Source organism: Dermacentor variabilis, chromosome 3 (assembly GCF_050947875.1).
Source record: "Dermacentor variabilis isolate Ectoservices chromosome 3, ASM5094787v1, whole genome shotgun sequence".
Lineage (NCBI taxonomy): Eukaryota > Metazoa > Arthropoda > Arachnida > Ixodida > Ixodidae > Dermacentor > Dermacentor variabilis.
The window spans coordinates 48,509,793-48,531,538 of NC_134570.1; the positions used below are offsets into that span (position 1 = coordinate 48,509,793).

At 44.2% G+C, this 21,746-nt stretch overlaps 1 protein-coding gene across 2 annotated transcripts in view; it reads left to right on the forward strand.

The window, feature by feature from the left end:
• LOC142575557 (uncharacterized) overlaps positions 1-20,481 on the forward strand; it is an 84,932-nt gene extending 64,451 nt beyond the window's left edge. Inside the window, exon 6 of one of the 2 annotated variants that reach the window (XM_075685001.1) lies at positions 8,154-20,481. In XM_075685001.1, the coding sequence (XP_075541116.1) occupies positions 8,154-8,270 (117 nt within the window). In that variant the 3' untranslated portion in view covers positions 8,271-20,481. Of the gene's footprint in view, positions 1-1,805; positions 6,788-8,153 lie in introns of those variants that run through there. The other variant, XM_075685004.1, reaches the window with a different exon arrangement.
• The last annotated feature ends 1,265 nt before the right edge of the window (positions 20,482-21,746 follow it).

Genomic DNA, 21,746 nt, shown 5'->3' on the forward strand with positions numbered 1-21,746 from the left:
TATGTAGTCTCACAGTCCTTGTCCTTCAGGCTGTATGTAGTTTTTATCATGTTATCATTAGGGTTGCCTACAACTTAACCTAGAAGGAAATGGATCAATAGTCGGGACACTCTTTTTCGGTCTAAGGAGACTCGGTTAAAGGGTCCGTGAACCACCTCTTGGGCTTGCTGAGAAAACACAGACCCAATAGCTGACGTTAATCATGAAGGGTGTTTTGCACGTCTTCCTACTGTTACTGTGTGAAGTGACGATCTGCTTGCGAACTTATAATAATTACGTACAATAATAACTATAGCCCATGCTCGGCCACAAGGGTGAATGAGCAAGCAGCACGGCCTTAAAGAATGGTTAAACGCCCCTTTATACAAGGTTAAAAAATTGGTTAGTTACAATGTGCAATTACGCCTAAGAATAAAAAATGGCCAGGCTTAGCTTGGTTAAGCCAAGAATGCGTTGCATATTGCGCGGCCTTTTTTTTTTTTTTTGAGGGCGAGGTATTGCTTGGCGGCACTCGATTTTCGCGTCACGCGCCGGCGCAGCGCCCCTAGCGGGAGGAGCGGGAGTCAGGTGATTGTGGTCACCTGATTGTGACCACCGTGATTGTGGTCCCAAATTTGATGGTTCCATCTTTTGATGGCCCCGGCATTTGCTTCTTCTGGAAAGCCATCTGGATACGGCTGGTACTCACATCTGCAAAAACAAGATTTTATTTTTATAAGAGTGTTGTTATTCTAGGGTTGTTGCTTGGGGTAGTTGGTAATCCACTATAAAAAACGACGTACAGCCCAAAAGACAAGGACTGTAAGAGACTACATACACAGCGCAGTATATGTAGTCTCACAGTCCTTGTCCTTCAGGCTGTACGTAGTTTTTATCATGTTTTTATCATTAGGGTTGCCTACAACTTGTCCTAGAAGGAAATGGATCAATAGTCCGGACTATTTTTTGGTCTAAGGAGACTCTGTTAAAGGGTCCGTGAACCACCTCTTGGGCTTGCCGACAAAACACAGACCCAATAGCTGACATTAATCATGAAGAGTGTTTTGCACGTCTTCCTACTGTTACTGTGTGAAGTAAGTGAAAATCTGCCTGCGAATTTATAATAATTATGTACAATAATAATTATAGCCCATGCTCGGTCACAAGGGTGAATGAGCAAGCAAAACGGCCTTAAGGTAAAATTCCCCTTTGTACAATTTCAACACATTAGGTTGGGGGAGGCTTTGCTGTTGGAGCGTGATGATGCTTTATTTACAATGACGAGATGATGAGGTTTGCGACTTTGCGTACCAAGTCGACGTCGAGGGAAACATTTATGGTGTAATGAGGAGCGTTGCCAGTAATTGTTGGGTCCTGATTTGTTTAGATATTAAGAAGTTTTGTAGAATGTTTCCCCTGTATCTTCGGTGGACTAAACATGAAGCCTTGCTGACAGTTGATTAAAATTAGGGGCAAGTTATGGACCAGGTGTAGACGAAAGTTAAAGCATGTGCCAACTTGTGACTAAGCTTTTAGCCGCACACATTATCTGAAGAGGCAGAGGCAACTCAGAAGAAATGCCAAATATGGGTAACTCTGGTAACGACACTAGTTGGGGTGAGTTGACTTCGGCATCGCTCGGGGAGGCTCTGCTGCGCCCCGTCCCCCCATAGTTGTTGATAATGATTTAATTACATATGATAAGATGATTTATTGACATCTGAATTACATGTGAAAGTTCACCTCATTATTGATTCACTCAGATGAGTGAATCAATAATGAGGTGAACTAGTCTGAGTGTCACACCAATGGGTATGTTAACGCAGGTCACGTCCACGCTCGTCATCCAAACTTGGGTCCCGGTGGCAGGGGACATCTCACTATGGTAGTGAAACACCAGTCTTATTCGGTCAGCTTTAAGACCTGGAAATACAAGATTTTATTTTTATTCGAGTGTTCTTATTCTAGGGTTGTTGCTTGGGGTAGTTGGTAATCCACTATAAAAGACTACGTACAGCCCGATTGGTGAGAAATCTAATTTTCGACCACAGTGGGCAGTCTGGAACCTTAACCTTGAGCGCCTAAATGACCAGGAAAGTATCAATAAAGTGCGTATGGCCCTAAAAACTTCTCTTTATACTGACTTGCCGTTATTTAATAATTGGGACCTCTTTAAGAGGTTCGTATAGTGGCTATAAAAATTGGATCAGTGAAAGCATTCTATACAAAGAATGGAGAAAAAATGCTTCTTAAGAGCCTGTGTAGCCTTTATCATATGGAATGCGAAATGCCAGGAACTCGCATTGTTGACGTCGAAAATTTTAATTGTGAGTTACAGAAGTGTGATGCACTGCGTTAACTGCGTTAAAGAGGTTCGCGAGTTTGATTTCGAAATAAGGGTGCTCTGCACTCTGGGCAGCCAGCACATCAAGTTTTACTTGATGAACGACGTCGCTCTGTTTCCCAAGTAATTCCGGAAATATGCTCCGAAGCTAGTTTTCTAACAAATACGAAGGACATAATTTCTCAATTCGAAACTTACTACAGTGTGTTGTTTAGTGCCCCTTCCGATGATCACGATGCAAGTCTTAGAGAGTTTTGTGTCTCTTGTAAAACCTTTGCAGGATGATGAGTGTATTCATCAGTGGTACCCTTACGATCCAAGAAATTGAGCCAGCTGTTGATCAGCTGCTTTTATCGAAAACACCCGACCCTTATGGATATTCAAGTGGATTTTACAAATCAATTATCAGTCCCATACTATTGAACATTATTTATTACAAACTTTGAGGTGGACGCCCTTCCGCAATCTTTTTCAAAAGTTCAGATAAGGAGAAAATGCGTTTTGATTAAAGCCACAGACCGATCACATTGTAATGATCAGCTGCTTTTATCGAAAACACCCGACCCTTATGGATATTCAAGTGGATTTTACAAATCAATTATCAGTCCCATACTATTGAACATTATTTATTACAAACTTTGAGGTGGACGCCCTTCCGCAATCTTTTTCAAAAGTTCAGATAAGGAGAAAATGCGTTTTGATTAAAGCCACACACCGATCACATTGTAAAACGTGGATTATAAGATTTTCGCAAAAGCTTTATATATATATATATATATATATATATATAATAGATTGCAATTTGCAACGTCAGTTCTCATTGGTTCCCATCAGACGTGTGGAATTAAAGGTCGATCCATTCAAACCATCATACTCATCGCCCGTACACTTTTTCAATACTGTTACGGTTCTGCTGAGCAGCTCGCAATGCTCCAGGTAGACTGTGCTGAAGTTTTTGATCGCGTCAGTCATTCCTATTTATTTTCTCTTCTGAAGCATGCCACTGTTAGCTCCGTTGTGCTTAAGGCTGTTAGGTTTACTACACCTGTTGTTCTACTCGTTTAGTTGTTAATGACTATCTCTCCGAACCCGAATTCTATTTACTCTTCAGTAAATCAAGAATGTCCGATGTCCCCACTACTATTCGCCCTTTACCTGGAACCACCATGCTCAAGCGTAATTCAGTCGAGTTACATCCATAGCTTCAGTATACTGGGTAATTAAGTAAAGGCCTTAAGCTTATGCAGATGCTCTAGCGTTCTTCTGCACAAATAAGCCCAGTACTGAAAACGTAGTATCGACAATAGAGGAGTTTAGCAGCGTATCAGGTTCACGAATGAACTCTTCGAAAAGTTTAGGCTTCTGGTTTGGCCCATGGTGTTATACACCAGAACAGTTTGCAGGCATTAAGTGGAATGATGTTCCGCTAAAGTATCTTGGCGTGCTGCTAGAGGCATATAAATTAAGCGCACACTATTGGAAAAAACGGGTTTAACTTAATCAATCAATCAATCAATCCCAAGCAATCTTTATTAGTTCTAAAATTAAAAGTGTACAGTACAGGTAAATATGCAGAAGGAGGTCTCAAGGTCACGAACCACTGGCCTCTTTTGAAAGAACATATGATGATAAAGACAATTTAGGAATATTACTCTTAACAAAGACAGCTTCAAATGTTTAAGTGATTACGTAGAAAATCACCAGGAAACACAGGGTTAACCAAGTAAGCGGAATGCAATGGTTGCGCATTGAATAAAAATATTTTTAGTTTCCGCCTAAATACATAAATATACATTATTTCTTTTAGTTCAGATGTGAGTGAATTGCATAATGTATTTAAGGCAGCAGGAGGTTATTATGGACCGCAAATCTAGTTCTCTTAGGATTGAATAACATGACTGGAGGAAAATTGTCTATTAAAAGAATGTGATGAAAAACCTTAAAAAACAGAACACATATACGGTAAATATATTGTTCAGATATAGGTAGTCTATATGTTAAGCTGGCAGAAAATAGGATGTGATGGCGTCAGTCGATTAGCGGAAGTGATAAGTCGCACGGCTTTCTTTTGCAGTACTTTCAGAGCCCAAGTGTGTTATTGTATTACATCTAAGTTATTGATGTAATACAATAACTTAGATGACTGTGTATGAATGCGTGCTTTAAGAGCATTTACGCTAAAGAATTTTCTTGATTTTTCCAAAGCACTAATTGTATATGAAATATATTTAAAAGCAGTATCGATATCGTTGTGAACTACAATTTCTAAACAAGATGTATGATCACTTAAAGGACAGAGTTGACATAGAGGCAAGGAATAGTTAGCAGTTTTTGGTTGCGTGTAGGAAAAAGTATGAAACTAGTTTTGAACGGATCAATCAGTAGTCTTAGAGTGCGTATTATACGTGCGTGGCCACAAACTGCCTGAATAAATTTAGATTTGAGAGAAAGTTTTGTTAACAACCGATAACCTGGCAATCAGTAGAAGACGAGAAGTGCTTGCTTCCCCTTCACGATATAGCGCCGACCTGTTTGAGCCTAGCGCTACAACCTATAACTAGTGACCCTTCTGCTAGGCGAACACCCCCGTTGCATTTGGTGGAGCTCCTGGGTTTCTTTTCGACATCCTGGTACTCCGCAGTCGAACGCTACCACCAGCTGTGGCAATGGATGAACCGGGACCGTCCCAGGCTAACAAAAAATGATGTGAAAAAAAAAATTGCCGGTGAGGTAGCCGCCTGTGGTGCTTCTAATGCGCTTGTCCTCCTATCATCGCACGTATGCGCCAACTGGCGACTAAGCTCTTAGCCACACACAATGAAATTTTATCTGAAGAGACAGAGGCAAAAGAAATGCCGAATGTGGGTAACTCTGGTAATGACACTTTAGGTTGGGGGAGTTGACAACGGCATCGCTTGTGGAGGCCCTACTGCGCCCCGTCCCCCCATAGTTGATAATGATTTATTTACATGTGAATGATAGATGAGATGATTTATTTACATGTGAACGACGCACGAACTAGTTCACCTCATTATTGATTCATTTGAGTGAATCGATGACGAGGTGAACTAGTCCGCGTGTCACATCTATGGGAACGCCGACACTGGTGACGTTCACGATGGTCTTCCACACTGTGGCCCCCGTTAGCGGTGAAACCTCGCTGACGTAACTAAACACCAGTCTTATTCAGTCATGGCGCAGACCTGGAAATACAAGATTTTATTTTTATTCGAGTGTTCTTATTCTAGGGTTGTTGCTTGGGGTAGTTGGTAATCCACTATAATAGACGACGTACAGCCCGAAAGACAAGGACTGTAAGAGACGACATACACAGCGCAGTGTATGTAGTCTCTCGCAGTCCTTGCCCTTCATGCTGTACGTCGTTTTTTATCATGTTTTTTTTTATCATTAACGTTGCCAACAAATTTTTCTAGAAGGAAATGGATCAATGGTCAGGACACTTTTTCGGTGTAAGGAGACTCCGTTAAAGGGTCCATGAACAATCTCTTGGACTTGGTGAGAAAGCACAGACCCAATAGCTGACATCAATCATGAAGGGTGTTTTGCAGGTCTCCCTACTGTTACTGTGTGAAGTAAATGAAAATCTGCTTGCGATATCATAATAATTACGTACAATAATAATTACAGCCCATGCTCGGTCACAAGGGTGAATGAGCAAGCAGCATGGCCTTAAAAAATGATAAAATGCCCCTTTGTACAAGGTTAAAAATTGCAGTTACAGCATGCAAGTACGACTAAGAATAAAAAAAAGAGCAAGTCTTCGAAAGTGTCTATCGCACGGACATCATAAGCTTAGTTTCTAATGTTGCTATCGAGTTCTATGGCAATGAAAATTATGAAATTATGAAATGAAAATTTATGGTGTAATTAGGAGCATTGCCAATACTTGCTGGTTCTTGATTTGTTTGGATATTAAGAACTTTTGTAGAATATTTCCCCTATATTTTCGGTGGACTAAACATGAAGCCTTGCTTACAGTTAACTAAAATTAGGGGGCAAGTTATGGACCAGGTGCAAACGAAGTTTAAAGCATGTGGAATAATTAGAGCCTAAGCAGTAGTAAATTACGTATGTAAGGGCTCTGGAGCATTCATCATCTAGAGCACCACTGCAGTGCAATGCACCCAAGACCACGCAGGCACTGGATGACCCACATCATGAGCTACGCTCACTTCTATGTTAGAGCAGTTGGCAAACTCTTCTATGGAATCGTATCATATATAGGGAATTCTATGGAATCATAGATATTGAGGTACGGGGAATCACTTGTTTGAACACTCCTCTCCGTATGGCCGATAGCGGTGTAAGACTTACACACCTCCTGTGCCCGAATCTCATATATAGGGAATTCTATGGAATCATAGATATTGAGGTACGGGGAATCACTTGTTTGAACACTCCTCTCCGTATGGCCGATAGCGGTGTAAGACTTACACACCTCCTGTGCCCGAATCTCATCCTCCACGTGCACTAAAACGTCTTGATCATTCGTCCTCTCAACGAAAACCTGCAGAAGCAATATTCCTCTCAGTCTTTCTGCTGTCTTACAACAAAATGCCATGAGTAAATACACATCTAGTAATATATATAATACATAGGAGCGACACATTACCATTACCAAAAAAACACAGCTGAACAAATATAATTACGCCCAGCCGCCAACTTGCGACACTAACTTCAGCACTACCACGCTCCGAGACTTCTGCTAGCCCGCCAAGGGACAAACGCATGCAAGATGTGCTGAGAAACTCTTTTGTAATGCCTAGGCCACTTAGGCAGACTCATATTCAAGGAGCAATAGTCCCCACGTTTCCTCTCTCGCACCCGCTGTTACTCGCGCATGCGTGCTAATGTCCTCCGTCTCCGCAAGTGCCACGCCTCGCTGTACCTACTAGCAATTCTAGATATGCAGACCATCTCGAGGCTATGCCAAAAAGATGCGGTGGTGCTGCCATCGGGAGTCACTCACGCGGTAGGCACTGCACTGAGCCAGTGTGCTCACATCGATTACCGCTGGGTTTTCGAAGGTGTGTGTGTGACCCACAGGTTTACAACGAAGGAAGTGGAGTACGCTGACAGGCTGCATTGTGGTGGTTTCCGGGGAACATCACAAGGGGCTGAAGCTTTTGTTTTCATGGGTTGTCTGTTCATGAAAGCCATCACAAGTAATTGGCTGCCGTGTTAAAAGGCGAAAGTTAGATTCCATCCAGCTCATCGAACATGCGCCAAACGTTTCATAACAGTTAACTTGCGCCAAACGTTTCATAACAGTTAAGCTTCTATGTTATTTTGCGAGGCATGCATTAGCCAACAAGTTGCGTAGGATCGTTAATACCCTCTTATTCAAATTTCTTACTCCACTGTCGGGAAGCTAAGTCTTTCTGCTGTCTTACAACAAGATGCCACGAGTAAATGCACATCTTAGCAATATTTAACATACGTGAGCATATTAAAGAACATAATGAAATAACAATTTATGGCGATTTTATTGCTGAACTAAATTTGGCGGGCGCGGAAACTGATGCTTCCGAAGCATTGCATGACCAATGAAAAGAACCATGAAGAGGTGTACGAGGAGCGCTTGTCTGTCGATACTCCCAGGGCACCTACATCCCGGTGGCATTCTTAAAATTGCTAGTAGATACAGTGGGGTGGGGCGTTTCTTATTTCGCTTGACGTTTCTGAATAGCCGCGAGCAAGAGCGGTTGCGACAGAGAAATTCTATATTGGAGCCTTTGCTCCTTGAATATGTGACTTTGCCTAGGCATTGAGGAGGTTTCTTCGCACATGTTGTAGAATTATCCCCTAGACATGCCGGAATTGCTGGCTGCCCGTGCGGTGTGGCAGTGGGCATAGACGCTGGGGTCGCTGGCAACCGAATGGCCGATCCTCTGGCAAGGGAGCTTCTTTCCTGCACCTCAGATAGGGGGCGACAGGGGCTTGACGACCCATACCCCATCCACCCGGACCCAGTCCAGGCGAAGGAAACGCCTCATATTCCAGTCATTACTTCGATTTCTACAAGACTCAAAATGGTCAATTATACCTGAACTGACTTCCTCCTTTGTCCCTACCTTCATTCACCCCAATGGATCCACTTCCAGGGGGCGGAAAGCTTTTATGGTAATTTAATTAAACTCTCACAAGAACAATATAGCAACACAATAACAACAACATTAAGCGACGAAAAGGCAGAAATAGTTGCACAGTGCATGCCAACGCCAGGCCGGCAAATTCCTAATTCCTCCTTAGAAAACACGGGGAAGGTGGGAGATGGAAATTCAAGACGATGAGCAAAACGAGGACAAGGTGAAAGCAGGAGCCAACGTTTCGACAAGTATTTTTCTTCTTCAAGGCAACATATCATTTCCTCGCCACAGTATATATAGGTGGCGTTCTTCTACATACATTCTTTCACGCGAGCCGAAGGTTAAAAAATGCGGTTAAGTGTTTCCATTTCACGACACATTGGCTGGCGCGGACAATCCGTCTCGTGCGGCACTTTGCAAACTAAGCGAAGCGTGGTGCGAGTGCCTTGTTAATTGTGATGTGTGGGCGGGGTTCACAGCAGCCGCCGCAGACGAACCTCTGCTAATGCAACGCTCCGTCCATGCAGGCGACGCGCTTCACTCTGGCGCCATCTCGCAGCCATCGTCGCCACAAAGCACGCGTCATGCGGGGCACTATGCTTTTCTTCTCACGTTTTCACCATACCCTCCACTCCCCCGCTTTCTTCCTCGCAAGCTCTTCACTATCGCCACATTTAATTTTCTGCTGCACTTCGTGTCGGTCTTTGATCCTTCACCGTTGTGTTCGTTTGTTTGGTTACGCCGGCACTCGCGCCACGAGGCCATAAAAAACTAAGCGAAGCGTGGTGCGAGTGCCTTGTTAATTGTGATGTGTGGGCGGGGTTCACAGCAGTCGCCGCAGACGAACCTCTGCTAATGCAACGCTCCGTCCATGCAGGCGACGCGCTTCACTCTGGCGCCATCTCGCAGCCATCGTCGCCACAAAGCACGCGTCATGCGGGGCACTATGCTTTTCTTCTCACGTTTTCACCATACCCTCCACTCCCCCGCTTTCTTCCTCGCAAGCTCTTCACTATCGCCACATTTAATTTTCTGCTGCACTTCGTGTCGGTCTTTGATCCTTCACCGTTGTGTTCGTTTGTTTGGTTACGCCGGCACTCGCGCCACGAGGCCATAAAAAATCAGGTCTATAGATACCGGCTTAGTTGTGGGAGCAGCGTTCATTGACCGAACTACAGCATTTGGTACTCTGAACCATTCTGTTCTTTTGTATCAACTACAGTGACCTATGGCATCACTGGTACTTAATGGCTAGATAAATAATGGGTCTCAAGTTGTATTTGGCAACGACCACCTTTTATTTGCTAACTTTATCATATTTGATGTTCCTCAAGGTTTATCATTAGGTCCCATACTGTTCCTGTTCATAAACAATCGACCTGATGCGCTTACCAGTTACGAGTTCGTCTTGTATGCCGATGACACAATCATTTATTCATCTCACTAGTGATTGACCGTGTTGCAAGATCGCTGACCGTGTTGCAAGATTAAGTAATCATGTCCTACCAATATCTTACGGTGTTACAATTTTGGGATTCATTTTAGACAAGATAATAAATATGCATGCTTAACTCGCTTCTAAAATAAATTTCATTTTGTATTCACTTGACAATCAAAACACGCAGGTATTTTCAACCTCATATTCTTCGCTCATTGCATCATTCATACATACATACATTGCCATTTATCATACTATAAGCAGACGCTGCGCAGACGACGCCAAGAATCGCCTAAGAATTTGTGCGGCTTTCACAGTGCTACAACAAGTCGGCTATTTTAGTCTTTAGCACCAACACTACATCCAGTGTTTATTTATTTACACTATACTGCAGGCAGCAATGCTGCCTAAGGAGTAGAGGGATTGCAAAAGGTGCTTTTTTCAACATATTTTCAAATGAAACATGAGATGTGCATTGAACAATACATTCTGGTAAATGATTCCATTCTTCGCTCGTAAGCGAAAAAAATGATTTCTGAAAGATTTTAGTGCGGGCAAAATTCGCCAGTCATGCAGGCGGAGGACAAAGCCGGTCCGCACCATGCTGCATGGTCAGACTGGATCGTACGAAGGCGAGCATGTACTTGGGTCCTGTCAGGCACAAAGCAAACACTGCGATGCACGGACTACATCTGCATGTAGCTGCGGCCTGCTACGTAGCGCAGATATGGCGGTGCCCTGACGAGTCCACTGGCTCAGCGCTGTGCTGCTCGCTCATGACAACTGCGTTTGGCTTAAGTTTGGCGCGTCGCAGGTGCCAAAATCGGGGGGAGTGGTGTCTACATTAACATCCAAAATAAAATGTGAACTGCGCGCCACGATGACATATAGACGGCGGTGTCTTGTGAGCACGCCTCGCTCTGTCGTAACCTTGGCAGTGAAAGGCATCTGCTTCTGGCGAACGTATCGAAGTACTTTTCGTGACAAAGTGTTTATCAAATAGCCTATTTTAACTTCGAATGCTTTTCTCCACTTTGATAAACATGTAAGTGGTTCAGGGCCCGCTTAGGTGCCTCTGAATTCGTAAACTTTACGTAAAATTGGTAGAGTTGATATATACACTAAGAGCTTGTGACAAAAACCAAGGAAGTGTATTTGAATTAACAGAAAGCAATCACTTACGGCGTCTTTGTAGTCTTCATTCATCTCCGCCACAATTCCCTCGCTTGGTAGAATTGACCTCAAGCAGTCTACTGCGAATACATCACCAGGATGTGTCATCTTGGAGAACCTGCGTGGCAGTGGTTCACACTGATTATTCGCCTAGCGATGCCCGCGGTGTCGACAGCGGAATTTTCGCGACACTGAGCCTTTAGCGTACATGACAGGAGTGTGGCGCAAAGATGACCCAAAAAGCTCTTGTCAAATTTACGCTGTATTTCCTGTGCACAGTGCCCTCTGGACGCCGTAACGGCGCGACCCCCCACAAATGGAGTGCGGGAGCTGGTACGCTTGTCTTCTTGCTCACTGCAACAGCAAGGACAGCAAAGGGAGCAGGCGGGGAGAATGTTAGCAAGGAAATAGAGAGAGGGGGAGGCAGTTCTGCGACCTACAACGCTAGAATCCAGAATGGCGCCCAAGCGTGCACTTAGTGCCGAGGAGACAAAGGCTCGCAGAAAGCGTCGAGCAGAGCAGCTAGGGTAACATTGCACATCACGACTGTCATATGCGGTCAATATATCACCACCAATTAACGCAAACAGGAGACAAAGCTTCACTTACATCGATTCCCACAGGGCGTTGGATCTGCATATTTTTACCTTCCAACTTTTCATACTTAAATATTAAATGTGCAAAACAGTAACAATGAAAACTTTATTGGCACGGCTGTGCACTATCTCCAGGGCCGGCCCACAAAAGACGCCACATTTTTCAACGGGATCCTAATTCTTGCTGTCTTCTGGACGCTTTGTTTCGTAATATAACCGATTCCCATATGCGGCAGCTATCGGCCAATAGCTGACGTCAATCAACAAAGTACAATAAGCAGGCTGAAGTAAGCGGAGATGTGCGTTTAAATTTCGATGATAATTGCGTATTTCCGGAAGAAGCCGACTATCGTCTGCTCACGCTCGGCCGTGGCCACCTGCATAGGGATTAAAGTTTGGCCACCCTGCTTATCCGTGTCGTAGCTGTTGGGGCTCGCTAATTTCGACTAATTTTGAACGATCAACTAGACTCGAACCAAGCGAAACTTCAGGTCAGACCTCAAGCGCGCTTGCCAGCTCGTGTTCACTAGCCACTCCTCGCTAGACGCGTTAGCCGCTTCAATAATAGCGCTGGTTGGATGTGGCTAGCGTACGTAGGTCAAGCTTGAGAAGGACAAAGCTGGTCCGCGCCACGTATTGGACCGTCGTAATCATGGCAGTTAAAGGCATTGAAGCAGGAGCGGAAGCACCGTGAACGCTGCGTTTGATTGCTAATCCGGTTCTGGGGAACGCATCGAAGTACTTTTCATGACAAAGTGTTTATTAAACAGCCTATTTTAATTTCGAATACACTACGATAAACATGTAAGTGTTTCAGGGCCCGCTTAGGTGCCTCTGAATTTGTAAACTTTACGTAAAATTGGCAGAGTTGACATATTTATACGTGGTACTGACGGTTAAGGCAGCAAAACTGATTTACGAAATGAGCGTTTTATTGGGCAAACTTTCGCCCTCGTATACAGGCTACACTCAAAGAACGACGGTAGCGGCGAACACGATCGGCGGTCGTCGAAATCTGATAGTGGGTCAAGCACGTCGGCTTCTATACTGGGTCAAGCACGTCGGCTTCTATACAGCAGTCGTCGAATGTTCCAGACTAATCGCTGAGACCCGTGTGCCTTCCACAAAGTGCTACATCATTCACGTCGTGCATACATGTAATCAGATTACACAAGGTTTAGCGACAACAGACGGTGGATAGAAGCATTGATAACATTGCAGAAACTTCCGATACATGCAGGCGCGCCCTGCGCTGTGCGATAACATTTGTTAGGTGACACGTGCACTTGCCTTACAGCTTGTAACAAAAACCAAGAAAGTGTTTGAATTAACAAGAAACATTCACTTACTCCTTGTTCATGGATGCATGCATGAGCCAGGCTTCAGTTTTGTTGTCAGGCAATGAATATGTATATCTGCTTAGGTGTGCTCATCCTACATAATCTGTTTCCATTCTGGTTTTGTTTTGTTTTTCCGGAAGATTGTAATGTTTGAATTTTGCTTTCATTTAGCTTTGATGCTTTGTTAACCTTGATATTTTTGTTTCTCCACATGTTTCTTTGACTTGCCTTACAGCTTGTAACAAAAACCAAGAAAGTGTTTGAATTAACAAGAAACATTCACTTACTCCTTGTTCATGGATGCATGCATGAGCCAGGCTTCAGTTTTGTTGTCAGGCAATGAATATGTATATCTGCTTAGGTGTGCTCATCCTACATAATCTGTTTCCATTCTGGTTTTGTTTTGTTTTTCCGGAAGATTGTAATGTTTGAATTTTGCTTTCATTTAGCTTTGATGCTTTGTTAACCTTGATATTTTTGTTTCTCCACATGTTTCTTTGGATTCTATGCATGTAGTTAAAGGAAACGGTGGCATTTGACCATCTGCTAGACTTGTTATAATGTGCCCACGCATTAGGCACTTGTCGAAACTGAGCACGGGTCAGCACCAGATGCAATTGTGTATGCATTTTCAATAGCAAAAATTCCACAGTCATAGCCATTCCCTTGGTGTTATGGTGCTGCTTTTGCATGCACATCTAGATAGTTTGAAGAGAGATTCATTATATTCATTACCTTGTGCACTACGCTAAGTAAAATGTTCTGATCAAGTGAATCATACAGGAAGAAGGTGTCTTACGGGGCTCCATAATTTGTCACTGTGACCCAGTGCCCAGGATTTGGAATGTGTAGAATTTGTACAAAGGTACCTTGCTTCTTGAACTTCAGCTTCTGCCCAAGCAGAACATCCTCAAGTTTGCATCTGTCTGAAAATTGCCGAGAAATAATGAATTGTGCTGCATTCACGATTGCATCTGACAACCAACCTGTGCCTTGCAAACCATTTAGTTCGGAGGGAGTGATATTGTAAGGGTTGCAAGTAGAAGAACCACAGATAGCCTGGGTAATTGCATCGTTGCATGAGAACACTGTTATGCATTTTACATGTGGCAATGAGGCTTGCTGTCCCATACTAGAGCTGTTTGTAACAGCTAGACATCTCTTTTTTTCGGACTGCTTTGTCACCTTGCAAGCTTTTCACTTCTTGTTCACTGCTCTGTACTGTTTCAGTGAAACTAGAAAGTTCTTTATTTGTGCCATAGGTTGTAAGATTGGGAAAAAATTGCACTCAGCTTGTCTTTCGATATTTCTATGAGACGTGCATATGCATATTTATATTTGGATTCTAATGTATCAAGCTTTGGCTCTGCTTTTTTCACTGTACTGAAAATTAAGATGTTCACTTCATCATGTGCCTCATCCATTTTAGTCTCTGCAAAGTCAGATTTCAGCCAGGGTTGTGGAATACATTCTTTATCAAAAAGTGTTTCGTTTTGCTTTGACCTGGCTGCAAGAATATGCCTGCAAAGCAGCCCATACTGCATGTTAAATGTACATGTGCACATTGTCATTCTCTTTCTGACTACATAACATTTATTGTTCACAGAAACAACATGCTGATCACCAGACACTGAACGTGTTCAGGGATTTTGTAGACACTTCCACGTAAAATTTGCCCACCTTACTTGTGTCGACGCAAAACTTGGTTTCTTTATATTGTGCATGACTGACTGCAAGGTCACTGTGAGTTGCATAGTCAATGAGAGCTTTCACAGCTTCAACTAAGTGCATTTCTCGTCTTAAATATTTCTTTAGCTTTCGATTGTGGCTTTCCATCCTATTAGTATTATTTCCTAAACTGTACACATCTGAACGATGAGCATAAGCCCGCACATTTTTGCAGCTGTGCCAGTTTTTATAAAAAATAATCCAGTAGAGTGCTGTCATTCTCTAGGACTTCTTTCAAATTCAGTAAGTGTTGTTCATATATGTCAACATTATGCGCAAAGACTAGTTTGGAAATTGTATCTTTTACATAATTCTTGTCTAGGCTATTTGAACTATGTTGTGAAACTTTGTAGTGGAGTTATTTTAGCACATGCCATGAACATAATAGAATCCTACAGTCAGGCAAGAGTCTCGTAACTATGTTCATTTCCTTTAAGTCCTTGTCCATCACAGCAACTTTACACTTAGCCTTTATAGCAGGGTTTAAATTCAAAAATGTTTCAAGGAAGGATTTTAGAATTTCAGATGTTGCTCGCTGGACAAAGGCATAACATATAGGTCTGCCATGACTACTTCCATCTTCATACCCTGCTCTGTTAACATTTGAGGTTCCATCAAAGAACAATACCTCTGGATACTTTTCGGCTAATTGAGCCATGTGCTGCGACTGTAACATAATGTACAGAAGATCATTCGGTCAATCTTTTGCAACATGGAGTTTTAATCCTGCAGTTTTTAATAATTTGTCTATTTCTTGCAGAAGGAGTGCTCCATGATGTGTGCTTTCTTCTATCTTTTGAACTGTTGCATGCTTTAGGTTTCCCACGTCCTGTGAAGTAATGTGCTTTTTTGAACTTCCTTTACATCTTTGGGATTTGCATTATAAGAAATCATTTCTCTTAGTTGGTCTTTCTCTGATGGAGTTAATGCAGGATTCATTCTGTACCACATGAAAACTTCGGGACCTCTTTTATGGTTATGAGCCTCTCTTATATTCACAGTTTCATAGAATGGTTGTGGTGTAGGGCGTAGTACAAGTTTCAGTTGCAACCTGTTCCATTGAAGTGTCGGTTTGGACAAATACTCTGCCCTCTTGAACTTAGGTACCCTGAATGGCAACAGGCAAAAGTAACATGATTGTATGGAAATTCTGCTTCGTTAATATCTTTGTCAAAGCAGAATGTATTCTTATCTGACCTTGAGATACGCATGGGATGGAACCCTTTATTTTTCCATTCCTTATACCTAGCTGTAAACTTGCTACCTATAGAAAGACTTCCTCCCCCTGTGAGAGTACAGCCGTGTGTCGATCTCACAAGCTTACATTTTTTTCCTACGGTGACCTTTAGCTCTCTTACTGCAGTCCAATGGAGGGCTATCTGGTATGGTCACTTTGGCAGTTGTCTCCACAAAGCTTCCATAAGGCATGGAGTAGCTGGTATTGCTTACTACGCCCCTGCTTTGAACTCAAGTTTCAGCTGCTGACTGTATGCTTATTTGTTTTTCTGCAGCACTTTTGGCCAGTGATTTCGCATAAGAATGTTCAATCATCCCACAGAGAAAATCTTCTGTGGACTGTAAAACTGTACCTTTGGCATTCTTGTAGACCTTGTTATGGTACCTTTGGCATTCTTGTAGACCTTGTTATGGTTTCTTGTGCCATGACCTCAACATCTGCTATGTGATTCGTTGACAGTGCAGCATGGCCTTTTAAGACTGTGATGTGTGTAGTGCGTGACATGGTGCGCTGGTCAGAAAGGACAGAAGCAGACAAGGAGTGCGCGTGAATGAAGGAGTGCGCATTAGAATGTTCAAGCATCCCTCAGAGAAAATCTTCTGTGGACTGTAAAACTGTACCTTTGGCATTCTTGTAGACCTTGTTATGGTTTTTAACAGTGCCAACTTCAGAACATTGTGCCATGACCTCAACATCTGCTATGTGAGTCGTTGACGCGCGACATGGTGTGGTGGTCAGAAAGGGCAGAAGTAGACTACAAGGAGTGCGCGCGCCGAGGCGAATTCCGTGCTGGAGAGAAAACGACAACGCCGAAGAGCGTCCCGCACGTGAACGTGCGGCGCAAGAAAAGAAGCTATAAGGAAAAAGCAACCCAATTGGGAGAAACCATGGAGCGTCAAACAGCCAATCAGAAAACGACTAATCGGCCAGAGCGGAAGAAAAAGAGAGGCACGCTGGCAGAAGGGGGAGACGCCGGGAGAGTTCCAGGAAGCGACGCTTGGAGAAGGTCGGGTTCCAGACCTGAACTACCAGGACTTCACCCGACCGGGGCTTCCTGTCAACCGTTCCTGTGCGTCGTCAGTCTTCCCGAGCATGCTGCCAGCTGCTCAAGGCCGGCGAGCTTCTGCGCCCGTGGGCAGGACGAGAGCAGTCGGGTTACGGGCCCGAGTTCTACGCCCAGCTGCCCGGCGAGAACGCCGCCGCCATCTACTCGTGCCGCCAAGCTGCCTGCCTTCTATCTCCAAGCCAGAGCAAAGGCGCTCTGGTCGCCCGGTCAACCATCCTATTACCCGACCTTTGGTGAGACTGGCGCAACTCCTTTCATCAACTTGGCGCTGCGTCTCCACGTCGAGACTGTTATGCGTCCCTGCCGTCGTGGCAAGCCCGGACACGCGTATTGTTAACTTCATACTAGCCCCAAGTGCGTTTCTTACTGCCGTGATGTCTGTTTAAGTGTTTGTTTTTTGCTTTCTATCTCCTATTTATTTTAAGCCTCTTTCTAGTTTCATTAAAAGTTTGTGTGTGTGCGTTTGAAACCAACGGCTTTGTCCTCAATTGGGTTCTTGGAGGCTCCGCCTCAGAGAACAGTCAGAATCTTTGAGCACAAGAAACTGCATCACAGAGACCAAAGCTATTTTTCTGTCTCTCAGGTGTCTCTAAGTTACTTTGTTTTATTACAGCATCAGAGTTTTCTGTGTACTCTTCAGCTTCCGATTTCAGGAGGACTTCTTCACTTGCCAAAGCCAAATGGCACTGCTCTGAGGGTAAAGAGTCTGAGAGCTGTGCCACACTGCATTGTTGAAGCCTCCTGTAGCTATTAACTAGGGCACATTTAGAAGCAGCAGCAACAACTGGAGTCTTGCACACTTTTTTTGTGTACCCAGACACCACCAAGTGCAGGAGCACGTGGAGTGCTTTTTTTATTTGCTGCTTTTTGGTGGCATGTCGTGCTGAAGTGACGCCCATTTTTTTTCATTCTTCAGTGCATCTTGGCAAACCGGCGAACTTTCGCAGTTTTGTTCAGCCTGATCTGTTGTGCGAGGTTCGAAGAGGTTGGCTGGTGCTATTTCACTGCTCTCTCCAAGCTTCTGACTGGAGGATCACTTCACATGCCTTGCAGCAATGCTCTGCAGCTGCCATCTCTGGTAACTGCACCATGCTGTGCGCCTTGACTACCTTACAGCTAGAATCTGGGCCCTGCTTACCAGCAGGTGATGGGTGTGGCACATTGGCGGGCACAACCTTTTTCACCTTGTAGTGCACACACACAGAATGCCTGTTTGCTGGTCGCTGAGCCGCAGCACTCGTCGAGGGTCTGATGCATGCACTTGCAGATGTCGCAAGGGCAGAGTATGCGACTGCAGTGTCCAATTCTGCCGCCCTTGGTGCCACTTCAGTTTCCTTACTCTGGTGGATGGGGGCAGAAACCAACCTCTGTACAACTGTTGCCCAGGTCTTACTGGCGCTGCAATTTTGGGTGACCACCTACTGAGCTTCCAAGAACAGGAAAGTTCTTACTTTTCCAGTGTTTAAATAGTGCGCTGGCCTGGTCACCATAGCAGTGCCGCAGCTTCTCATGCTCCTTCTGCACCTGGTACTGCCACCACACCTCCTCTTCGTGGCTTTTGTTGGTGCACTTGACCGTGGTCGGTTCGTGTCACACTCCAAGTAGCCCAGATGCTGAATACACAACAACTACATGTTCACTTTACTGCCACTTGCATTATTTGAAAGGGAGTGTGTAAATGTGTGTGTGCAAGTAAAATAAAGCTATCCAATACAAAAACTATGTTCAGTCTTTAACCCTTTCAGCCCTGAATTTATTTTACCTGTTTGGGAATTTTTCTGTAGTGATATTTTGCTTCACTGCCACCCAAGGAACACACTAACACAAAAAATTTCTCTAGGACTCCCGTAGCTTTAAAGATGGCGCCGCGTCCTATATATAGGACACCAGGGCTTAGTGGTTGCAAGAAAAGGAAAAAGCAATGTTTGGTGTTACTGTTTATTTTCAAGCTTTCACAAATATTCAAATATTGAAAACAAACATGCTGCTTGCCTTGAGGTGCCGCTAATACTGGACATTGATTAGTGCGTGTGAAACGTTTTGAAACAGTTCTTTGTGCTTGATATGCACAAGTGGACTTTGCACTTTTCACACTTGGTTTTTGGCTTTCCTTTGCATCCTTCCAATTTGCATCGCTGTTGGTCTTCGGCCATGAGTGGCCAGTGCCCGACTTGATCATATCTCACGTCGTACACTGGTCGCTGGGCTGTGCAATTTTGCCTTTTGAGTGGCTGCAGGGGAGAGGAGGATGGCCTTCCACGTTTGCGTGGCAGATCAGGAGAACCAGCTTTTGCTAAGGATGGCCTTCCACGTTTGCGTGGCAGATCAGGAGAACCAGCTTTTGCTAGACTTTCCACGACACTTAGAGTAAATTCGAGCAAATCCATCTTCTCCCTTAGCCCTTGAACTTCAGCGTCACGCCTGTACTCGAGCCAGGAGTTAGTCACGGACAGGTTCATAAAATGCGTGATAACTCGCAGTGTCCATTTTCGGCTGCGAATGAATGTTCGGTAGAGGCTTATCAGAAAGTCTGTCTTGTCTACGCCTCCCATACTTCGGTTGTACTCGTGGACAACTGCGGGACGTTTCACGTTTACATATTTCCCGCCTGCTTTGCTCCGTCGTGACACCTCATCCTCTTCATCAATGCCGAGGAAATTTGAGGCTAAGGTCACCGCTCTGTTGTCCAGCCATCTCGTGATGATAATTTTCTCATCGCTGCTTACCAGGCAGTCAGAGGACACCCTTCCCTCCTTCTTCATTTGGCCTTCTGGCTTCAACGGACATTTCTCTGTCCGGTTTGATCGGATTGTTCCAGCAGCATATATAGTTTTGTCACGAAGCACCCGCAAAACTGGCAAGGACGTAAAATAATTGTCAAAAAAAAGCTTGTGGCCAGTACCATCCGGTATTCGCCTCGCAAGATGGAGGACGAATGCTCCGGTCACTCCGAAGTCCTTTTTGTCTGCTGGAACAAGTTCAGTGGTTGAGCCTTGATAAACGAGGAAGTCGTAGATAATTCCCGAGGCACCGCACAACATGAAAACATTTGGTTTCCCTTTGATGTATTGTTTTATGTCTAGCTGTCCTTTGAACAGGATAATTTGCTCGTCGATGCAAAGATGCTCCTCTAAAGTCAGGTTTAGACATCTTTCACGAAATGCGTCCAAAAGTGTCCTGACCTTCCAGAGACGATCTTTGCTGTTGTGGTCTCCTTTCACATCAACAATGTGTAAGCAGTTTCTGAGCTTCTCGAATCGGTTTCGTGACATGTTCGCAGTTGAGAAAAGCTCAGTTTTGAGTGACGGCTTCCAGTACATGCGCAGCCGTGGGTAACGAAAGACACCCATCGCTAGATGCAGTGAAACCAGCTTTCTGACTTCTTCTTCATTTGTTTCAACGGATTTTCCCTCTTGAGAAACAGAATACATGTTTGTTTTCTCGGCAAGATCAACAAACACACTCTTCGGCACGTACCGAGAAAAATACTCATACGGGGTTGGTAGACCATCAAGATTATTCTCATTCTCGTCACCAGATGATTGAGGTTGATACGTGGCTGCTAGCTTATTGAAAGCTCTCCTGGACCACGACCTGTCCTCCGGTGTATTTTTGTCAACTCTTCATCGCTGGAGGCAGCCGAGAGCTCCTCTAGTGCATCACACTCATTGTCACAAACGTCTTCAAGAGCCTCAACCATGTCATCCACGTCATCCTCTGCGTCTTCGACCTCGGACATTTCACCATCCTTTAGTGCAGCAAACATGACATCTGGATCCTCGAGACGTAGATGTCTTAATCGAGTTCGCTTTGCCGTTGAATAAAACAATCCGGTCGGAATTGTGGCCTCTGCAATAAAAAACGTGAAGAAAATAGGCATTACCAAAAAAAAGTTCTGCCTTTGCATGCAACACGCGCAGATGGTTTACAACCACTGAGGCCTGGTGTCCTATATATAGGACACACACATCGCGGCGTGCTGTGGCAAATGTACTAGCCAGAGAGAAAACTTTGTTCAACTATTGAAGCCTTGAGTGTCTTAGAAAACACCTACAAAATTCTAATCACGAACACGCTCGTAGGTATGGAGTAAAAAATAAAAAAAAATTGCGCTTACCACTGCAGCCGCCGTTTCCGCCTTCCGCCATTTTGTTTGTTTACATGCCTTGCACACAACTTGATCATTGGTGTGTCACTTGTGTGAAAATTGACTAAAAATATTTTTACAGCAAGCTCACCTAAAGAGCCAGATAACTGAAATATGCCCTCCTTATACTCAGCTTCCTGTCCTGCTGTTATAGCTACGGCCTGGCAAGGTGACTTTTGCTGACGTGAAGCAGCACTTATTAATACGTTATTAATACTTATTAATACGATAATTGGTCTCCTGGCCCCGAATGGGCGCTCTAGGTCTGCCTTACCTTTAGCGGCCCCAGCTGACTGGACTGTCTCTGCTAGCCCTTCCCTCACCACCTCAGCCTTAGTCGATACTCCCTTGCTGAACTCGTCGCTCGTGGATGATTTCTTGTACGGCGAAACTGGGTTGCGAGGGGAAAACCGCTTTCCAGAATAGTCCTTTTTTTCTAGCCTATCTTCCTGAATAGGATTTCCTTGGAAGTTTCGGCGCGTGTAATATTCCTCCGCGAGCTGTGCTGCCTTCTCTAGGTCTACCTCTGGGAGCCTGTCCTGCAACTACAGTACAACTTCTTCTGGGGGAACTTGGTAAAACTGCTCT